Source organism: Exophiala spinifera, assembly GCF_000836115.1.
Source record: "Exophiala spinifera strain CBS 89968 unplaced genomic scaffold supercont1.1, whole genome shotgun sequence".
Classification (NCBI taxonomy): domain Eukaryota; kingdom Fungi; phylum Ascomycota; class Eurotiomycetes; order Chaetothyriales; family Herpotrichiellaceae; genus Exophiala; species Exophiala spinifera.
In genome coordinates this window covers 989,252-1,005,767 of record NW_015622513.1, presented here as the reverse complement: position 1 = coordinate 1,005,767, position 16,516 = coordinate 989,252, and the positions used below count along the sequence as shown (strand labels likewise).

Genomic DNA, 16,516 nt, shown 5'->3' with positions numbered 1-16,516 from the left:
TTAGCCAAAGCCACTCGATAACTCAACCATCCAATCCCTAGAACCTAACAGAATGGGATATGTATATTCAAGAAAAATGAGCCCTTCAAAACCCGCAATGTTGCTCCCAGACGCCCACCACCTCTGGTGTATAGATATACAATAACTGGTGTTCTCGTCATGTGTTATGTTACTTCGAAAGACGCGCTCCGGAAGCTGTCCTCACAGGTGTTGCCATCCTCGACACTGGAAAACGCTTCCCATAAAAACCGATCCTAACCTGGACTCCGGAAATTCTCGACTCCCAATGTCGGTATCTCGACAAGACCATCCCTCGGAACTCCATCTTGTCTGCGTCGGATGTAAAAGTTGCGGCACTCGCTCACTACCTGTGACCACTCTGCCAACGCTCTTCCACTGTATCGTGCATTGCCTAGCTCAGAGGCTGTGGGCTTCTGCGGCTCGACAGTCTTTGCTTTGGGTCTAAACTTCTGATCCTCGCTACTGCTGTCGGAGTTTGCGTTGCTTTCACTACTTTCTCGGACTCTCAGGATGTTCTGTGCCGTCTGTGGCAATCGGGGTGGTGTCAAAGTCCAATTTTGGATTTGGAGTTGAGGCAGCGCACGGTGGTGTTGGAGTTCGAAGCGGAATGAGCAAGCTTGATGCGGAGGCGTGATCGGCCGAGAGACTGGTGTTGGGCAAACAATGTCGTTACTTGATCCCGTACTCGTGCCATTGGAGTTTGTACTTGTCTCATCGGGACTGCCTGGAGGCGTGACCTCACCGGGGCGGTCATTCCCAGGCTGCGAGAACATACTGATGCCTCTGAACAAGCTCCACCGCTTCTTGTTAATCTGGGGAGGAACATCCGCAGTCGGAATGGTGTTGAGAGCTGACGAGTGATTTTGATAGGGTGAAGGCTGATTAAGGAGGCCAAGGTTCGCTTGTTGTCTTTCGTATGTCGTCCTATGTGGCACTAAAAGAGGCTGATTGTCGAGGCGAACGATTAAAAGGAGACGGGCAGGCGCCGGAGTACAAGGTTCGGAGGATGGCTGGGGAAGACCTCGTGAATCTGCTTCCATGAGCAGATACTGATAGTGAGCCCAGCATTTGTCGAGCCGAGCCTTGAATGTTTGGAAAATGATGCTGAATGATATGTTAGTTTGCTGATCCCCGGCACAGCAATCGCACACTTACATATCCAGAGTCGTGACGGCTCCGTCCACACGAGCAACTCTCCAACAAAGTAAGCGGTAGAAGTAATGTCGAACCATGGGTGACCAGTTGCAGAAGTTCTCTTGGAAGACTTCCTGGTCCAGCAACCATTCCAAAACAAGCTCTCTCTTCCACATCTCATTAGAAATTAAAATAGTCCATTTATTGTACAAAAATGCCATCAATCGAACTTTAGTGAGCATAGACTGACTCCGCATCATTTGCTTAAAGACTCTGAGCCAAAAGGGCCAGTCCAATATCGGGGTGTCGCCATAAGTTTGATGATATCGAAACGTGATGGGGAGGACTTCCTCCATGAAATCGCAAATTACGAAGCACGGGTCGGTACTGTACACGGGTATTTTTCGAGTGGCAGTTTTGAGAACCGCTTCAAATGAGCCTGTAAATAAGTTTCGGAACATAGCAGTTTCAGGGTCGAGGTCTCCTAACACGTCCCTCAATAAGATGACTAGACGGTTTTCGGCGATCGAACGATCGGCGTTAGCAATGACCGGTAGGGGAGCCAGAGAATCTGGATGATCTCTATCGAATCTTGAGCCTTCCCCGCCGTCGTCATCATATCGCGGTTGGTTGGCTTGACGGTAAAGAGTTGCCTCAAGAACGACCAGCATCTGCGCACAGACTGGAATCAGGCCTGGTATCCCGGCACGTTCTTTCGGTGATAGTTCCTCGGACAGAAACTCCGAGACAAGAATGTGGAAGTGTTTCGTGAACGAGAAGAACAGATCAGTATCGCGTCCACACCAACGATTTACCCAAGTTGGGTGCCACCAGTCCAGTTGCTCCAAGCCTTGTGGGCGCTGGCGTCGAGGCTGCAGGTAGCGTGCAAAGGTGCCTTGCGAAACCACGGACAAAGATCGAATCGGTGGCGGAAAGTTGGCGGCGAATCCGTTCGATATGAGGGCTAATTTATCTCCAAAATGGATATCATACTGGGTGAATATCCTTCCCAAGATACCGGCGCTCAAATTCCACTGTCGTGTGAGCATGTCCGCCACACCTGGACAATAGAAAAAAGCGTAAGCACAAGTTTTGCCGGCGAAAGTGACCAAGCTTGAGGGAGCAGCACGCCAGGACAACTTTTCAATGACAAATCTCAGCTGAGAAAGCAGATTTTGAATAAACATGTTTCTGACATTCTGCTTGATAGTATCGCTCAGGAAATCAGAGTCTTCTGATTCAAGGGAGTTTGTGGACTTCGATTTGGGGATGGAGGGAGGTTGGGAAGCATCGCCTGGCACCGCGTTGAAGCCTGGAACCGTCCATTCTGGCCTTGACACGATCATGCTTACAGACTCGAGAAAAGCAGGCCGATCGGATAGTGAGATCAGGTGGTTGCTAGTTCCATGTAGCATTTCCAGAAGGGCAGTCCACCATTTGTTGAGGATTACAGTCCGCCTGTCGAGGTCTTCGGCTCGGAGAGATATGATAGAGGGGTGACGAGCATATTTATGGAGGAAGGGGAGCAAGACTGTTCGAAGGACCTTTGACTTCTGCACACTCGGCTTGGCATGAAACGTAATGAACTCGCTGTCGATATTTCTGAAAACGGTTGCTAATGGATCTTTTCTCTTGGTCACGTCCTGCTGGAAAGACGCAAGGCGATCAGAGGAGAGATTCCTGGGCAAGGGCGGAAGGTTGGCAAGTGAGATCTTGGATCTGCTTCTGTCATTGGAGGCGAGCGAAGTGGAAGAGGAATTTCGCGATAGGCGCCTGAGGCTGATTTCGCTTTTGTTTTTGGCGGCTATTACGCTCAGCGGAGGTCGTCGAGGCTTAGCAGCAACCGGGTTTGCAGCATCGGATTCAGGAGACTTTGAAGGAGACCTGCTAGAAGCTGGTTTTGAGGTCGCAGCATCTTTGATTTTGCTAGGAGACCAGCTGCGCTTCTTCCTGGGCGCGGAACCATCCTTCGGAGCGGGTGATGAAGGCCTTGATCCAGCCCAGGATTTTCGTGCCAGTGTGCGGATTGTGCCAGTTACAGATCGGCTGAGACTGCGACTTTGCTCCGCCTTGATAGGATCCCTTTCGGTCTTCCGGCCTCCTCGTACTTCATCATCTCGTTGTCCCTGTTCCTGGTCCGACGCGAAGGAAAAAATGCCACTTGTTATCCGTTTCTTTGCCTTTTTTGAAGCCCGGCGAAAGAGGACTTTGTTCGTAGACTGGACAGAGTCCTTCATCTTGGTCTTCACTTCCGGAGGGAGTGAGAGAACATTGTCTGAGAAGGTTCTCTTAATCGTGGTGACTGCAGGCTCTGTCTCAAGGGTGGAAAGATAAGTGTAGCTTGCAGAGCGGGGGAGTTCTGTGGAAGGCGGCCTATGTATCGGATCGCGGTCGAGTACGTGGACGGAAGAATGAAGGGGACTGGCAGCGTGGACTGGTACTGTGGGCATGATTTGCCCGTCGGCTCCAGCAGACATGATCAGACAGTCTCGCGCCCAGCGCCGAGAACCGCGAACCGCAGCAGTCACTACAAGAGTGAGAACCAGCTCTTCTCTCTAGGTCCCGCCATGGAACAATAGGCTGTTACGCGAAGCCATGCGTGAAGGAAGAGACCAAGAGTGGGATGTTGTGAGGTATATGGTGTAAACGCCGTGGATGCAGAGTTAGTCGGCCAACAGAAAGGGTTCAAGGTTCGACAACGAAAGACAAAAAGACGGTGAAGAGGAGCGAACGACAAGAAAGAAGATGGATAGAACAGATTAAGGTAAGATAAAGCAAGGTAAGGTAGGCATGTCAAGTCGGTAGAGATGCATATGGTGGAAATGAAGCTGAAACGGACAGAGGGCAGCCGATCGTGGCAGGCCAAGGAGACGTCGGCGGTCTCAAGCGCCGGTGCATTAGGCAAAGTCTGTCGCTTGAGCCAACTCCAGATAATGATAGAGGATCAAAGGACAAGGCGAAGGGATCCGCCTATGGCCCCCTTCAGCCTGCAATTCGCCATGTTTTCCCTGCCTGATGCATGTTGCGAACATCCTGACTATCCGGTACTCCGTATCATTATAATTATATCTCGCGGTGCTCGCATTTCATCATTCCCCGGCCAGGGTCTGTCCCTCGCGTGCACACGCCCCCGGCGCCGCTGTCAACAAGCCTTTACCTGTTGGCTGTGTGCAACAACACAACCCACATGTCAGAGTGGTAATCTGCATTAGCTCGGATCCCTGTTCTCGTAAAATAATGGAGTCCTCGTCGAGGGATCCCAGCTGCTCGTGCTCCGTGATACGAGAACTGCTCTCTGGCCGTGTGCTTGTCCGTGTCCAGTGACAACAAACATGGTGCGGAGGTTTATCCCCAAGACAAAACTTCCGTGGAGGTGGGATTCATTAACGCGCGTGCTATCAAGAGTCAAAGCTCCGCAATGGTGGCTGCAAAACCCTAAAGTACGAGAAGCATGGTAACACGAAGGCGAAGTGCCCCGAAGCAAAGTCAAGTCTGCCTACAACCATCTGGAAAAGCCTTTCGAAGATACTCCGGGGTACAACACGCAACGGCGGCTAGTCTCTGATTTGATAACGACCAAGGCTCTAGGGCAAAGACATGCAAGTTCAGTTCCCCCTGCGATATTTCTGAGCTCGGTGCTCTCATGTGGTCGCTTTGGTATCGTCGACGTGATCTCTGTACGGGTACCGCATTTGGTCGTAGACTGCGCCAGCATATTGCACTTCATCCATACCTCACAGGTTGGCTTTGGGTGTGATGGTGAAAAAGGACGACGGGTGACCTTGCCGCGGGAAAATCGTTTCTTTTTGGCCAGAGACGGCCATGGCCAGCTCATCTGAGATAAAGTCAAGGTCTTTTTGAGTTCATGCCATAATTGATTGTACACGCAGTTTATGTATCAAAGTGTTTGCCTGTAATCAATGATGGGCAGCATCTTCCTCGTCGATCTTTTCAATATCCTCGAAGAAGTCCTCTTCACCTCCCTCTTCCGCTTCACCAGCTGCAGCTTGACCTTCGATTTCAACTGCTTGGCTCTCATAATCTTGCATCTCGCTTGCAAGGTTCGTCTCTTCCGGCGAGTTTGGCGTTGGCGGAGGTGTGAATTTCTGGACCTGGCCCTCGGCGTCGGATGCTTTCTGTGGCGGTGGCTTGTAGGCTTTCAGCTCTTTGAGATACAAGTCCTGAACCAGGTCGGCTATATATCGTGAGTGAATGCCCTTGCTAAAGATAAGTGGACCATTGAGGACTCACGCATTCTCGCAGCCGACGAAATTGTGAAGCTCCGGCGAGTGAGTGGCATCGCTCTTGAGCTTAGCCGAGCAACCAGGCGAGTCTATAATGCACGTCAGTAGCTTAAGATCAGACCTTGGACGGAACTTACGCTGGCCCTTAGTGATTGCGCCATGATTTATGCTGTTACAAGGTACGATTGGGGATCAAATCGAACTTGGGAGGTGTTTTCCAGGAAGCTTCAACCGCAGAGACAAGCAGGAGAAGCTATTCCATTTCCGGCCTCCTATTATCACGTGATGCTGCCTGGCTTGGCTCTTCGGACTTGATTTCAACACCTGCGCTCACTGAAGTTCCATGTCATTCTCTCCCTTTATCCCTCTATCTACTTAGGTCCTGGCAGCCTCAGATATCGCTCCTGCACATCTCTCTCTTTTCGCGCAGGACCTCTACCTGATCATTTGCGCACCGTGGACGACGATCTCGACAACGACTCTTCGTGTTCAGAACCTCACCGCTCTTGTCTCACGAGACCTTCACTGGTTGAATCGGTCCGAGTCAGATCCTCTTAGCCCGTTGCGTTCCTTCTGATCACCGCGTATATCTTTGCTTGAGCATATCTTCGAGGTACATAAAATTGTTGACGCGATCGGTGTCTTTTGCTGGGGTTGTCTCATTAATTTGTTGATGGCCTGACTGACATTTGGATTCCACAGTGTACGACGATATTAAGTCTACGTCGGCACTATTATCCTCGCTCGTTCGATCCCATAGAATAGAATAAAGGGGAGCTTTTGGTGGAAGCGGAAGTCTGCGCCTTCGGTTGACAGACACCATCCTTTCTCACCCGTTGTCTGTAATCACCGTCAAACTGTATTCCCCGCTCTTCGTCAAGTCATTTGCCAACAAGCACAACTTGACGACCACATATCGTGGGATCAAGAGGCGACAGAACCAGCGCATCCAGACGAGACTGAGTGGACGAATAACCAAAGCCAATCAGACACCACACTCTGGGCGAGTGAAGATGGCGGGTACTGAAAACCAGCCGCCCGATGGCCCAGCATGGCATGAAAACCTCAACATGCACCTCATCTGTCCTGATTGCAAACAGGTTCCGCCTGAGCTGATTGAAGAGAACGCGGATACCATCTGTGCCAATTGTGGGATGGTTTTGGCAGAGCGTCTGGTCAGCTATGAGTCTGAGTGGCGAACATTCAACTCAGACGAAGGCAAGGGTGAAGATCCCAACCGTGTCGGTGAAGCTGATAACGAACTGTACCTCACAAACAATGCGGGAACCATGATTGGTGGGGGTGGTCCTAATGTCTCCAAGGAAACTAGGAGACTCAAGAAGGCTCAGGCTATGCAACTGGAAAACAAAGCAGATCGAGCTCTGCAGGCTGCATATGCTCAGATCGAGGCTTGGGGAGAAAAGGCCAAGTTGACGGCCCCGGTAAAGGCTGCCGCCAAGTCTTATTACAAGCGAGTTTACGAGGCAAATGCCCTTCGAGGCAAGCAGTTGGACAGTATCCTTGCTGGCTGCGTATTCATCGCCTGTCGTCAACTAAAAGTGCCGAGAACCTTTAACGAAATCTTTGGCATGACTTCGGTCCCCAAGAAAGAAATCGGCCGTGTTTACAAACAACTGCAGAATTTCTTGAGCAAGTTTTCTGAGGAGAAGAATGCGGAAGTCGTCGCCACTGGCGGCATCCCCAATAGCACCGCCGACTTCCATGCCACCACGTCAACCAAGCCGGAAGATCTCTGTGGCAGATATTGCAACATGGTTGGCCTCAATTATAGGGTTCAGACAATCGCCGAGGGCCTGGCCAGGAAGATCCCTACCATTGAGGGTCTTGCCGGTCGCAGCCCGCTATCCAACGCTGCTGCGTGCACATTCTTTGCCAGCCATCTGATAGGGTTCGGCAAGCCCAGTAAGCAGATCAGCGAGGTTGCGGGCGTCAGTGATGCAACTATCAAACATGCTTACCGCTATCTCCTTCAGGAGAAAGAGCGTCTGGTCGACCCAGAATGGCTCGGACAACAGCCCATGCCTAATGGAGGCTTTGGTAGATTGGAGAATCTTCCCGGCGCATGATCAACATGAGCGATTCAAGGCTAAGGGCGCCACCATCAGGGTTTCTTCGATGTTCTCTTATCATTCAACAAACGACCAAAAAATTTGTTACAATGTGGGGTGTTTGCTTTCTGCTGAGCAGCCACTGAAAAGTTGGTGCTCGTACAAGTTCATTTGAGGTCAGGTGCGGTTGCTGGTTGGGCTTGAAATGATATCCTGGTTGCGAAAAGCATAGCATGGCGTTCAGCGATGAAGGACTGCTCTACATGTCCAAAAAAGCTAGACTATTTGATGGGAGGTCTCGAGCGAAACCCATACCCTAATTATGAATCAGTTATGTATTTCTAAATCGTCTCTGAGCATCCATTGTCCGTCAAGTCACAGTAGTACTCTGTATGGATCTCCCCGAGCAAGCATTCATCACTAGCCCTCTCCAGCCTCTAGAGCGAAGGTGTGCTGTAGGTCTCTTGGTGACAGCTTCAGGCTTTTTGTATCCAATGGGGAACCCCGGCCTGACCCAAACAATTAAGCCCATATGAATCATGGACGATACTCCAGTTGTTGGAACCTGCTGCTCGAAAACGACTTTGCTGCGCAAATACTTCACCGGACGTCTCACATTGTTCCCTCTGGCTGATGGGTAGCTTTGCCATCGTTGGCCACCGGCGACTGTAGTGGGAAAGGTTCAAGCTGCTGTCATTCTCCTCACTCGGCGAGCGCGGTATAGACTCCATCGACATTGGAACTGCCGCGTCCTCCTCCTCAGACTTCCACCAATGCAATGCATACAGTATGTGTTTATCACTGGCGCTACTGGATGCTGACCTGCTCTTTCAGGGCGAGCATCCCAGCTTCTCCGCAGAGCTCTATCCCTTGCTAAACGACCCGTGAGGGTTGGACGGAAGCTTCGCCTTCATCATGACGTGCCGACTCCCGCGCACCCGGAGTAGTGGATGGTACAAAGCCCAATGACTCTCCAGTCAAGCACCGAGGGTACCGCTCAGGCTCTCATCGTCGTTCAGTACAAGAGACACGATGCTGACTCTTCCATTGTTCTTCTCTGCTTTGATATGCGCTTCTGTTGCGCGTCCAGGACGCGAGCACAGTGCAAAACCCTACGCGCATGCTCTTCAAGTAAGACAGATAGGAGGGAATTCAAGCTCCTCGCTTCAAGTCGACATAGGCTATGGAATTTATGAAGGAGTCCAGAACAGTACTTCTGGGCTCAACGTCTGGAAAGGGTAGGAACGCACCGTATTGCTTTATGCCACCCTCACTGACGCCCACGAGGATTCGCTTCGCCGCACCACCGACCGGCTCAAATAGGTGGCAAGCGCCGACTGCACCACAAGTGTCCAGGTCTTCCGTCACCAGTGCGAGCTCCTTCGGTCCAATCTGTCCTCAAGGCCCCGATGCAAGTACCAAGATCAACCCAGTCAACCAGACCGGTGCCAGTGAAGACTGTCTCTTCCTGAACGTCTATTCACCAAACAATGCGACTGGCCCGCTACCCGTCCTTGTATGGATTCATGGAGGCGGGTACGGTGCCGGGAATGGAAGGCAAGACCTGTCAACTCTGATCAATGCTAACGGCAACAATTTCGTTGGGGTGGCCATTCAATATAGGGTGCGTTTCCACAGCCCGATGCGTTGTGGCGCCAACTAACCCCAGAAAGCTGGCAGCGTTTGGTTTCCTGTCTTCCGACGAAGTCTTCCGTAACGGCGTGGTAAATGCTGGCATTCTTGACCAGGTAAGCAGATGAGATTGGAATGGAAGCTTCTCTCACTAGCCTCAGCACTTCGCCTTGCAATGGGTACAGTCATACATTGACCTTTTTGGGGGCAATGCCTCTCAAGTGACGATCTCTGGAGAGAGCGCTGGTGAGAGACAGTCTACTTTGCGGCACTTACTTACTCCTGCTTACATCTGGCAGGAGGTGGGTCAGTCATGCTTCAGGACATGGCATTTGGTGGAAGCCAAGGCACACGATTATTCGTAAACGTAAGAGCCTGCAGGAAACTTGAGAACCATGTTGAACAAAAGACAGACAATTGCCGCATCTCCATATCTGCCTATGCAGTATGGCTACAGGGACTGGGTGCCGTCGCAATCATACTATGCATTTGCGACGGAAGCGGGCTGTCCTCCGAGTCTACCCTACGGTGCCCATCCTCAGACGATCTTTGAATGCCTCCTCGACAAAGACACAGACACGTTGATCAATGCGAGCGCCACGATATCCCAATCTGCCAACTATGGCACTTGGGCATTTTTGCCGGTGTAAGTCTGTGGTTACCCTGACGAGCCCTGGTTACTGAATTGATGATACCTTGAAGGACGGATGGCGTCTTTGTACAGGATCTCCCTAGTCAGCAACTTCTGCGCAAGAAAGTGAACGGCATGAATGCACTTATCGGAAACAACGCAGATGAAGGCCCAGGCTTCGTCCCCCAAAACATCACGACTGAAGATGACCTTCTGTCGTGGCTACAGATCACCTTCCCTCTCTTCACCAACGACGATATTGCCAAAGTCTTGCTGTATTATCCGAGCACTAACGATTCTACCAACCCTTCCGCTTCGCTCTATGCTACCACAGGAAACTCTAACCCCAGTGCCGTGAATCAGAGCTTGATAGGCACCGGACAACAACAGCGGGCTAACAATATCTATGCCGAAACAACCTTCGTCTGTCCATCATACTGGATGGCCGAAGCGTATACCGACGGTGGGCGGGCTTCATATAAGTACCAATTTTCTGTGCCGCCAGCACTACATGGCTCAGATACAAGTGCATGTATGTTCGTACCAATGGTATACTTATCTCTGAACAAGTCAGCCGCTAAGACCTAATCTTAAAGACTTCGGCCCAGCCGCAAAAAACGTTGGTCCAGATCTGGCGCTTGCGTTCCGACAAATCTGGGGCAATTTCATCACGTCGAATGATCCCAGCCTTTCGTCGAATGTTGCGAATGGTGCGTCCTCTGGGAATAACGGTGCTTCTAACGATGCCACTGATTGGCCGCCATTCTCGATCTATGCTCCGTACCAGATTAATCTAAACGAGGTCAGACCTCCCTATTCCTAGTCGGCGAGCTTTGTTGCGTTCATTTCTAGGCCCCATCTGACGCTTGCATCTACAGACCGGAGGGACGCCATACTCAGTCAACATCACGCAGATAGGTCACAATATCACTGTGAGTGGTCAGCCCGGCCTGCGGAATAATATCAGCCTTGTGAATGCTTGGACCTGGGAAGCGGGCCGAGGATACAGATGTGACTTCTGGCGCAGCATGGCGGCCATCGTACCTGAATAATTCGCAGTCCCTTTGGGGTGTCAGAAGCTTCCAACTAAGGAAGTAACAAAATGTGTGTACCCTCGTACAGCAATGAGCTTTTTGGAGGCGCTCATTACGTGTTGAAGAAAGTCGAAACTTAGGGCAATGCTGCGGAGCAGGAGGAGAGACGTTGGATTTCTTAGTGTTGACGCAAGCTATGCAGACGCAAAATCTACTTACGGTTTTAGTTATTGATAAGGTTCCACATCCGTGGAAAGGACGTCTCAGATCGTAACAAAGCATTGGGACTCTACTATCTTCACTCTTGTCTTGTACTTCGTTCCAATAGTTTAATGCTATCCAGGTCGCCTCAGCGGTGGGTCCCTGCTCTGGTCGCCGAATCCGCCCCACAAGTATCACCACCTAACTCGTTAGGTACGAGTACCTACTGCAAGAGTGGTCTAGGTACTCGTAGCTCTGAGCCTATCTCGATACGCGCCTCCTTTGTCAGCAATCGAGAGAGCCACAGGTCAAATGGTATCAACCGAGAGCAATCCGGCAGAGCATCAACGTTAGACGCCTAGTTCATACCTCAGGGTCTATAATTGCACACTTCCCGCTCTCGATACATGTCGAGTACGCGTATTCAGCGTTCATTGGAATATTGTTAAAAATGCCTAAACCAACGCACATTACGTGTCTCTGCGGCGATATCTTTGAGCCAGCATCTATCCTTCCATTCGAGGAGCTCCCGGTGGAGAAGCATCTCTGCCACTGCAACATCTGCCGTTACTCTACGGGAGCCCTGTGCGCATCGTACTTTGAACTCAAGGGCGAGCCGAGCGCGAAGTCCCTGGATCGCGCGACGGCATATCACACGCCCAAGTATGTGCGTTACTTCTGCAAAAACTGCGGATGCAATGTTTTCGCAGTCGGAAAGACCGACGACAACAATAGATGGCTAGCGTGTTCCGGCACGCTCGAGACCGACAGGAAGGCGGCGGACGACGTCGTGGTCAACGTTTCAAAGATCACGGCGCACATTTACGTCGGCGACGCCGCTGACGGCGGGATCGCGCCGTTCCTCAGCACGATCCGAGGCCAGGAGGTCCCTTGCTACGAGGTGGAAGATGTCGGGACGGCGATGGACAAAGCCCAGCTTTCACTGCTGCGGAAGGGACCACCACCACCACCGGCGGAAAAAGTATTGGAACGAGGAGACACCTTGAACGCCGCGTGCCATTGTGGAGCTGTGCGGTTCCAAATCAAGCCACCCGCGTACGACGAAAAGAGTGAAGGGTGGTATGTGCCCCCGGACCGAACCAAGTACTATGCCCGCTTGTGCTGTTGCCGGTCCTGTCGCCTGAGTATAGGTTTTACGATGCAGCCGTGGGCGTACGTGCCGCCTGGCCAGATCCTCACCGACGACGGCCAGCCGGTCCTGTTTGGACCGCAGCACAAAGAGACCACGCAGCTCGGGGCCTTGAGGTACTACCAGAGCTCCGACGCCGTGCTGCGCGGCTTCTGCTCGACCTGTGGTGCCACGATGCTCTATCAGCCTTTCGAGAGGCCGTATATCATCGATGTCAGCGTGGGGATCTTGCGATCAAAACACGGCAACACAATGGCCAGAGAGTGGTTGGACTGGGACAGAACGGTGGTGAGCAAGTTGGCGGAGGCCGCTGATGATGATTTGGCTCGTGCTTGGATGCAGAATGAGTAACCTAGTATTGTTTCCGGTTTTGAATCTTCTTCAGAGGGGAGTTTGTTTCAATACAAAGAAATCAGTGGAACGTACAATACAAGGAGTTCCAGGTCCTCATGGTGAGTAGTGAAAAACATCACTGTACGTTCGTTGCCAGCGAGCTATTGTAAAACTTGACACCAACACAACGAACTGTGTACCTCGTCATCGAACCATCACTATGACGCTTGCCTAGAATGTACAAGATTTGCCTCTTGTTGGCATCCGGGGTTAAAGGTCTCTCTGCAACCAGGTGCCATGCTGGGACGTCGTGCCGGCTGCGAGAGCCCAGATACTTCTCAAATAAGTCTCCGCTAGGAGAGCATGCTCATACTCGCATGTTTCGCAGGTGCTGACAAAGTTGCAATAACCGTCGATCGCTACCAGGTAGAGAAATCAGAGTGATACCAAACGGCATGTCCCGTCCTAGACGACGGCTCTTCCACGTGGCTCCCGTCACGGGAATAGACACGGCGCAAAGATCCAGCAGATTCACGAAATGACTGAAGCTCCCCAGACGCTTGTTCAAGTTGATCGGATCAGCTAGCATTTCCTCCACGGTGGGATGCGTCGCCGTCGACGGGACGACCAAGACGTCGATCCCATCGGAGCCACCACCACTACCGCGACGGAATTGCTTTGCGGCCAAACGTCGAAAAGAAGCGAGATCGAAAATGTCCTGGTACGCCCTCACGGCGTCAAACCCGGCACTCGATTCGAAAATCTCCCGAATGACAGGGTGCAGCTGATCGTGGCCATGGCGGTCCAGATAATCTTTGAACGCCACGATGCGCTGTGCGACAATCGAGCTACCATAGAGCATGGCGTTGGCGGACGCGAACGGGGCGTAGTCGAATTCAGACGCGACATGGATGTCCAGATCAGCTAGTCGTGCGGTGAACCGCTCGAAGAGCCGTGCGTACTCTGGACTCAGGACCGAGTCGAGCAACTCCTGCGGAGGCAGGCCGATTCGCAGATTTCTAGCTGTGCTCGTTTTACTTGAAGGTGAGAGCGAGGTGTTCGGCTCCAACGGTTTGGAGAGCGCCGCCTCCTGCTGCACCAACATGGCGAGCTGCTGGGGTTCGCGGGCGTAGACGTCGTCTTCATCGTACGCTTGCATGACGTCCAGCGCCGCCACGGTAGACTCGACTGTCCGGGCGATGATGGTGATGCAGTCGGCCGTCTTGCATGCGGGGACGAGGCCCACGGTTGAAATGGTGCCCAACGTGGGTTTCAACCCGACCATGCCGTTTAGAGCTGCGGGCACGCGCGTGCTGCCCGCAGTATCGGTGGCGACGGTGAAGGATACTAGATTCGCAGCGACGCTGACTACTGAGCCAGAGGAGCTCCCGCCAGAGACGTAGTCTGGGTCGTGTACGCAGCGGGGTATACCGTAGGGTGAGCGCGTTCCGTTGAGCCCCGTCGCGAATTGATCGAGGTTGGTCTTGCCGATGAGAATGCCTCCGGCATCGAGAATTCTCTGGACGACAGGTGCGGTTGTCAATGCTGTATACGCGAAACTTGGACAAGCCAATGTTGTCGGCATTCCCGCCACGTCGATCGAGTCTTTGACGGAGAATGGAATCCCAAATAGAGCCTGTTGTTGAGCTTCCGTGTCGGCCAAGTGTTGAAGCCTCTCTGCCCTCCTTACCGCTTCCTCTTGGGGCACAAGGGTGATCCAGACTGCCTTGTCTGAGTACGCGGCGATTCTCTCGTAGACAGATCGCACTACCGCCACCGGTGTCGTTGCTCCCCGCTGATAGAGTGTGTGCAACGTCTCAATACAGAGGTCGTCCGACAGCTCATTTCCCGAGTCCAGCCATCCATCTATGACAGTAATGCTGGTGTCAACTTTGCCGGATGTAGCTGAGGCCTTCCAAGGAGGGGAGACTGCTGCTGGAGGCGACATGACTGGAGACCGGAAGCCACTCGATCCTACGCGCAGATTTTGTGCAAATGAGGCAGCAGGAGAGACTCGGCCAAAGAGTTGTTAAGAGAACGAACTTCGCCAGAATGTTAAAAAGATAGATTCGTTCTGAGATGCAGTCTAATCATCGAGCTGACTTACCTACCCCCACTTGCAGTAGTTTTTCAAGCTCAACGGGTGTCCACAACGCCAGTCCCGTGTGGTGCATCTTCGCTCCTCCATTATCTGTGGCCCTGTGGAACTTCCATTGACGGGACCGTGATAACATTGGGTCATCGAGATGACCAGTAGAGGTGAGAGTGCGACGAGAAGGAATGATGTTCGCATGATGTACTGTCTAGATAGGAGTTTTAGCTTCAGATGGACGTCGGCGAGGTGGCGCCGGCGGGCCGTCGCCCAGGCTCCCTCCCCTATCAATAGATCCACATTACTCCGTTTCATACAGCGCTCACCTCAGAGTCGGCGGACATCGACGACGAGCAACCCGCTCGCCAGGCAGTCATCACGGGTATCGGTAGAGAATCTTCTCCATGGAGGCACGATATATGTGTTCTTGGCCACTGATCACTCGACAATCCCAAGCAGAGTCTATTGACGACACGTGAGCCTCCTTTTGCCGTCGCGCCATCTTCGGACAAACACCTGCAAGTAGCAGAATTATGGTTGCGGTTGATATACTCAAATTTCCAATCTCGTCGCCAGCAGACACGACGCCGCTGGACAGGCTAGTCGAGTCCGGTTATAAATCATCGCAAATTCTGGCTGTGGTGGGAAAGACTGAAGGTAAGCGAGGCCACCCGGTGGCCTACCTGCTATCCCTTGGTCGCATACATATATACCGGTCTAGGCTGATTTCTGACGCCTTTCCGTGCCAATTCCAGGAAATGGCTGCGTCAACGACTTCTCGCGGACACTGGCCTCTACGGTGTGGGAACCTAAAGTGCCTGCGGACGCCGTGACCATCTTCTCGGGCGGCACTGAAGGCGTCTTATGCCCGCACGTCACGTTTATTGTGCGAGCTGAAGACACATCTTCGAACAACCCGTCATACACCGGCCTCGTCGCGTCCGTTGGGCACACGCGAGCCCTCCATCCGCACGAGATTGGCACGCCAGACCATGCGCGGACGGTCGCTGCAACCATCGAAAGCATGATGGCGGATGATCTGTCTGTCCGCCCCGAGGATGTAGTGCTAGTCCTGATCAAGTGTCCGCTTCTCACCTCTGCCAAGGTTGAAGCAGTACGTGCCACAGGTAAAGAGCCCATCACCACCGACACATACGAATCTATGGCTAGGTCGCGGTACGCCTGTGCCGTGGGCATCGCGGCTGCGCTGGGCGAGATCCCCAACACGCAGATCGACTCGGCCCTGCAGCCAGCCAAAGCGTCAGGCTCGGGCAGCGTATGGAGCGCCAAAGCTAGCTGCAGCAGTGGTGCAGAGCTAGAAGACAACCATATCATGATCCTAGCCAAAGACCTGGCGGTCTCTGATGTGGGATCGACAGGACCTCAGCTCAGGGCCGTCTCGCGGCCAATGAAAGATGCTATCGACGCAGATGCTATACTCGATCTACTCTCCCAAGTAAAGCAAGATGGAGGGAAGGTCGTACAGGTGTTTGCTAAAGCTGAAGCCGATCCGTATGGCACTGTCAGGGGCAACAGACACACGATGAATACGGACAGCGACATCCACAGTACCCGCCACGCGCGAGCAGCTGTTGGAGGCCTGCTGGCTGGTCTCGTCGGCGACACTCTTCTCTACGTCTCGGGAGGTGCAGAGGGACAAGGTCCCGCGGGCGGAGGCAGCCTATGTGTCGTGTATACGATTCGCTCAGAGGCGACGAGTCACGAGCAGAGTCTTCCAGATCGCGAATTATCAAAGACATAGAGGCTATTACTATACAATTTATCCTATTTATAACCACGGTTGAGTCCTCATTCAAGCTCCCATACCGTGATGCATCAGACCCTCGGAGGGGGTCTTCTCGGATCTAGTCACCGTCGACGAAATCCACTCCGTATCGTGGCAAGTGAACTACATCTCGACTCCATATTGTGGTCAAAAAAGCAGAGACTGAACACAGGGGACGAGTACTCCAGC

The 16,516-nt window shown here is 52.5% G+C and overlaps 7 protein-coding genes across 7 annotated transcripts; 4 read left to right on the top strand and 3 right to left on the bottom strand.

Moving 5' to 3' along the window:
* Positions 1–254: 254 nt before the first annotated feature.
* PV08_00375 (uncharacterized protein) lies at positions 255–3,632 on the bottom strand (the record flags this gene model as incomplete). The annotated part of the gene is made up of 2 exons (XM_016374740.1): positions 255–1,125; positions 1,177–3,632. 2 exons carry the CDS (start codon positions 3,630–3,632, stop codon positions 255–257), a joined length of 3,327 nt encoding a protein of 1,108 aa, XP_016240016.1.
* Positions 3,633–5,072: 1,440 nt separating this feature from the next.
* Positions 5,073–5,560, bottom strand: PV08_00374 (uncharacterized protein; the record flags this gene model as incomplete). The annotated part of the gene is made up of 3 exons (XM_016374739.1): positions 5,073–5,350; positions 5,407–5,488; positions 5,537–5,560. The coding sequence occupies 3 exons, from the start codon at positions 5,558–5,560 to the stop codon at positions 5,073–5,075; spliced, it is 384 nt and encodes a 127-aa protein (XP_016240015.1).
* Positions 5,561–6,412: 852 nt separating this feature from the next.
* PV08_00373 (uncharacterized protein) lies at positions 6,413–7,486 on the top strand (the record flags this gene model as incomplete). Its single annotated transcript, XM_016374738.1, has 1 exon — positions 6,413–7,486. The coding sequence occupies one exon, from the start codon at positions 6,413–6,415 to the stop codon at positions 7,484–7,486; it is 1,074 nt and encodes a 357-aa protein (XP_016240014.1).
* Positions 7,487–8,500: 1,014 nt separating this feature from the next.
* PV08_00372 (uncharacterized protein) lies at positions 8,501–10,783 on the top strand (the record flags this gene model as incomplete). Its single annotated transcript, XM_016374737.1, has 9 exons — positions 8,501–8,706; positions 8,756–9,092; positions 9,142–9,216; positions 9,262–9,346; positions 9,400–9,467; positions 9,514–9,746; positions 9,803–10,263; positions 10,328–10,533; positions 10,610–10,783. The coding sequence occupies 9 exons, from the start codon at positions 8,501–8,503 to the stop codon at positions 10,781–10,783; spliced, it is 1,845 nt and encodes a 614-aa protein (XP_016240013.1).
* Positions 10,784–11,417: 634 nt separating this feature from the next.
* Positions 11,418–12,467, top strand: PV08_00371 (uncharacterized protein; the record flags this gene model as incomplete). Its single annotated transcript, XM_016374736.1, has 1 exon — positions 11,418–12,467. The coding sequence occupies one exon, from the start codon at positions 11,418–11,420 to the stop codon at positions 12,465–12,467; it is 1,050 nt and encodes a 349-aa protein (XP_016240012.1).
* Positions 12,468–12,816: 349 nt separating this feature from the next.
* Positions 12,817–14,397, bottom strand: PV08_00370 (allophanate hydrolase; the record flags this gene model as incomplete). Its single annotated transcript, XM_016374735.1, has 1 exon — positions 12,817–14,397. One exon carries the CDS (start codon positions 14,395–14,397, stop codon positions 12,817–12,819), a length of 1,581 nt encoding a protein of 526 aa, XP_016240011.1.
* A 677-nt stretch (positions 14,398–15,074) lies between these two features.
* On the top strand, positions 15,075–16,303 carry PV08_00369 (uncharacterized protein; the record flags this gene model as incomplete). Its single annotated transcript, XM_016374734.1, has 2 exons — positions 15,075–15,198; positions 15,297–16,303. 2 exons carry the CDS (start codon positions 15,075–15,077, stop codon positions 16,301–16,303), a joined length of 1,131 nt encoding a protein of 376 aa, XP_016240010.1.
* Positions 16,304–16,516: the final 213 nt, after the last annotated feature.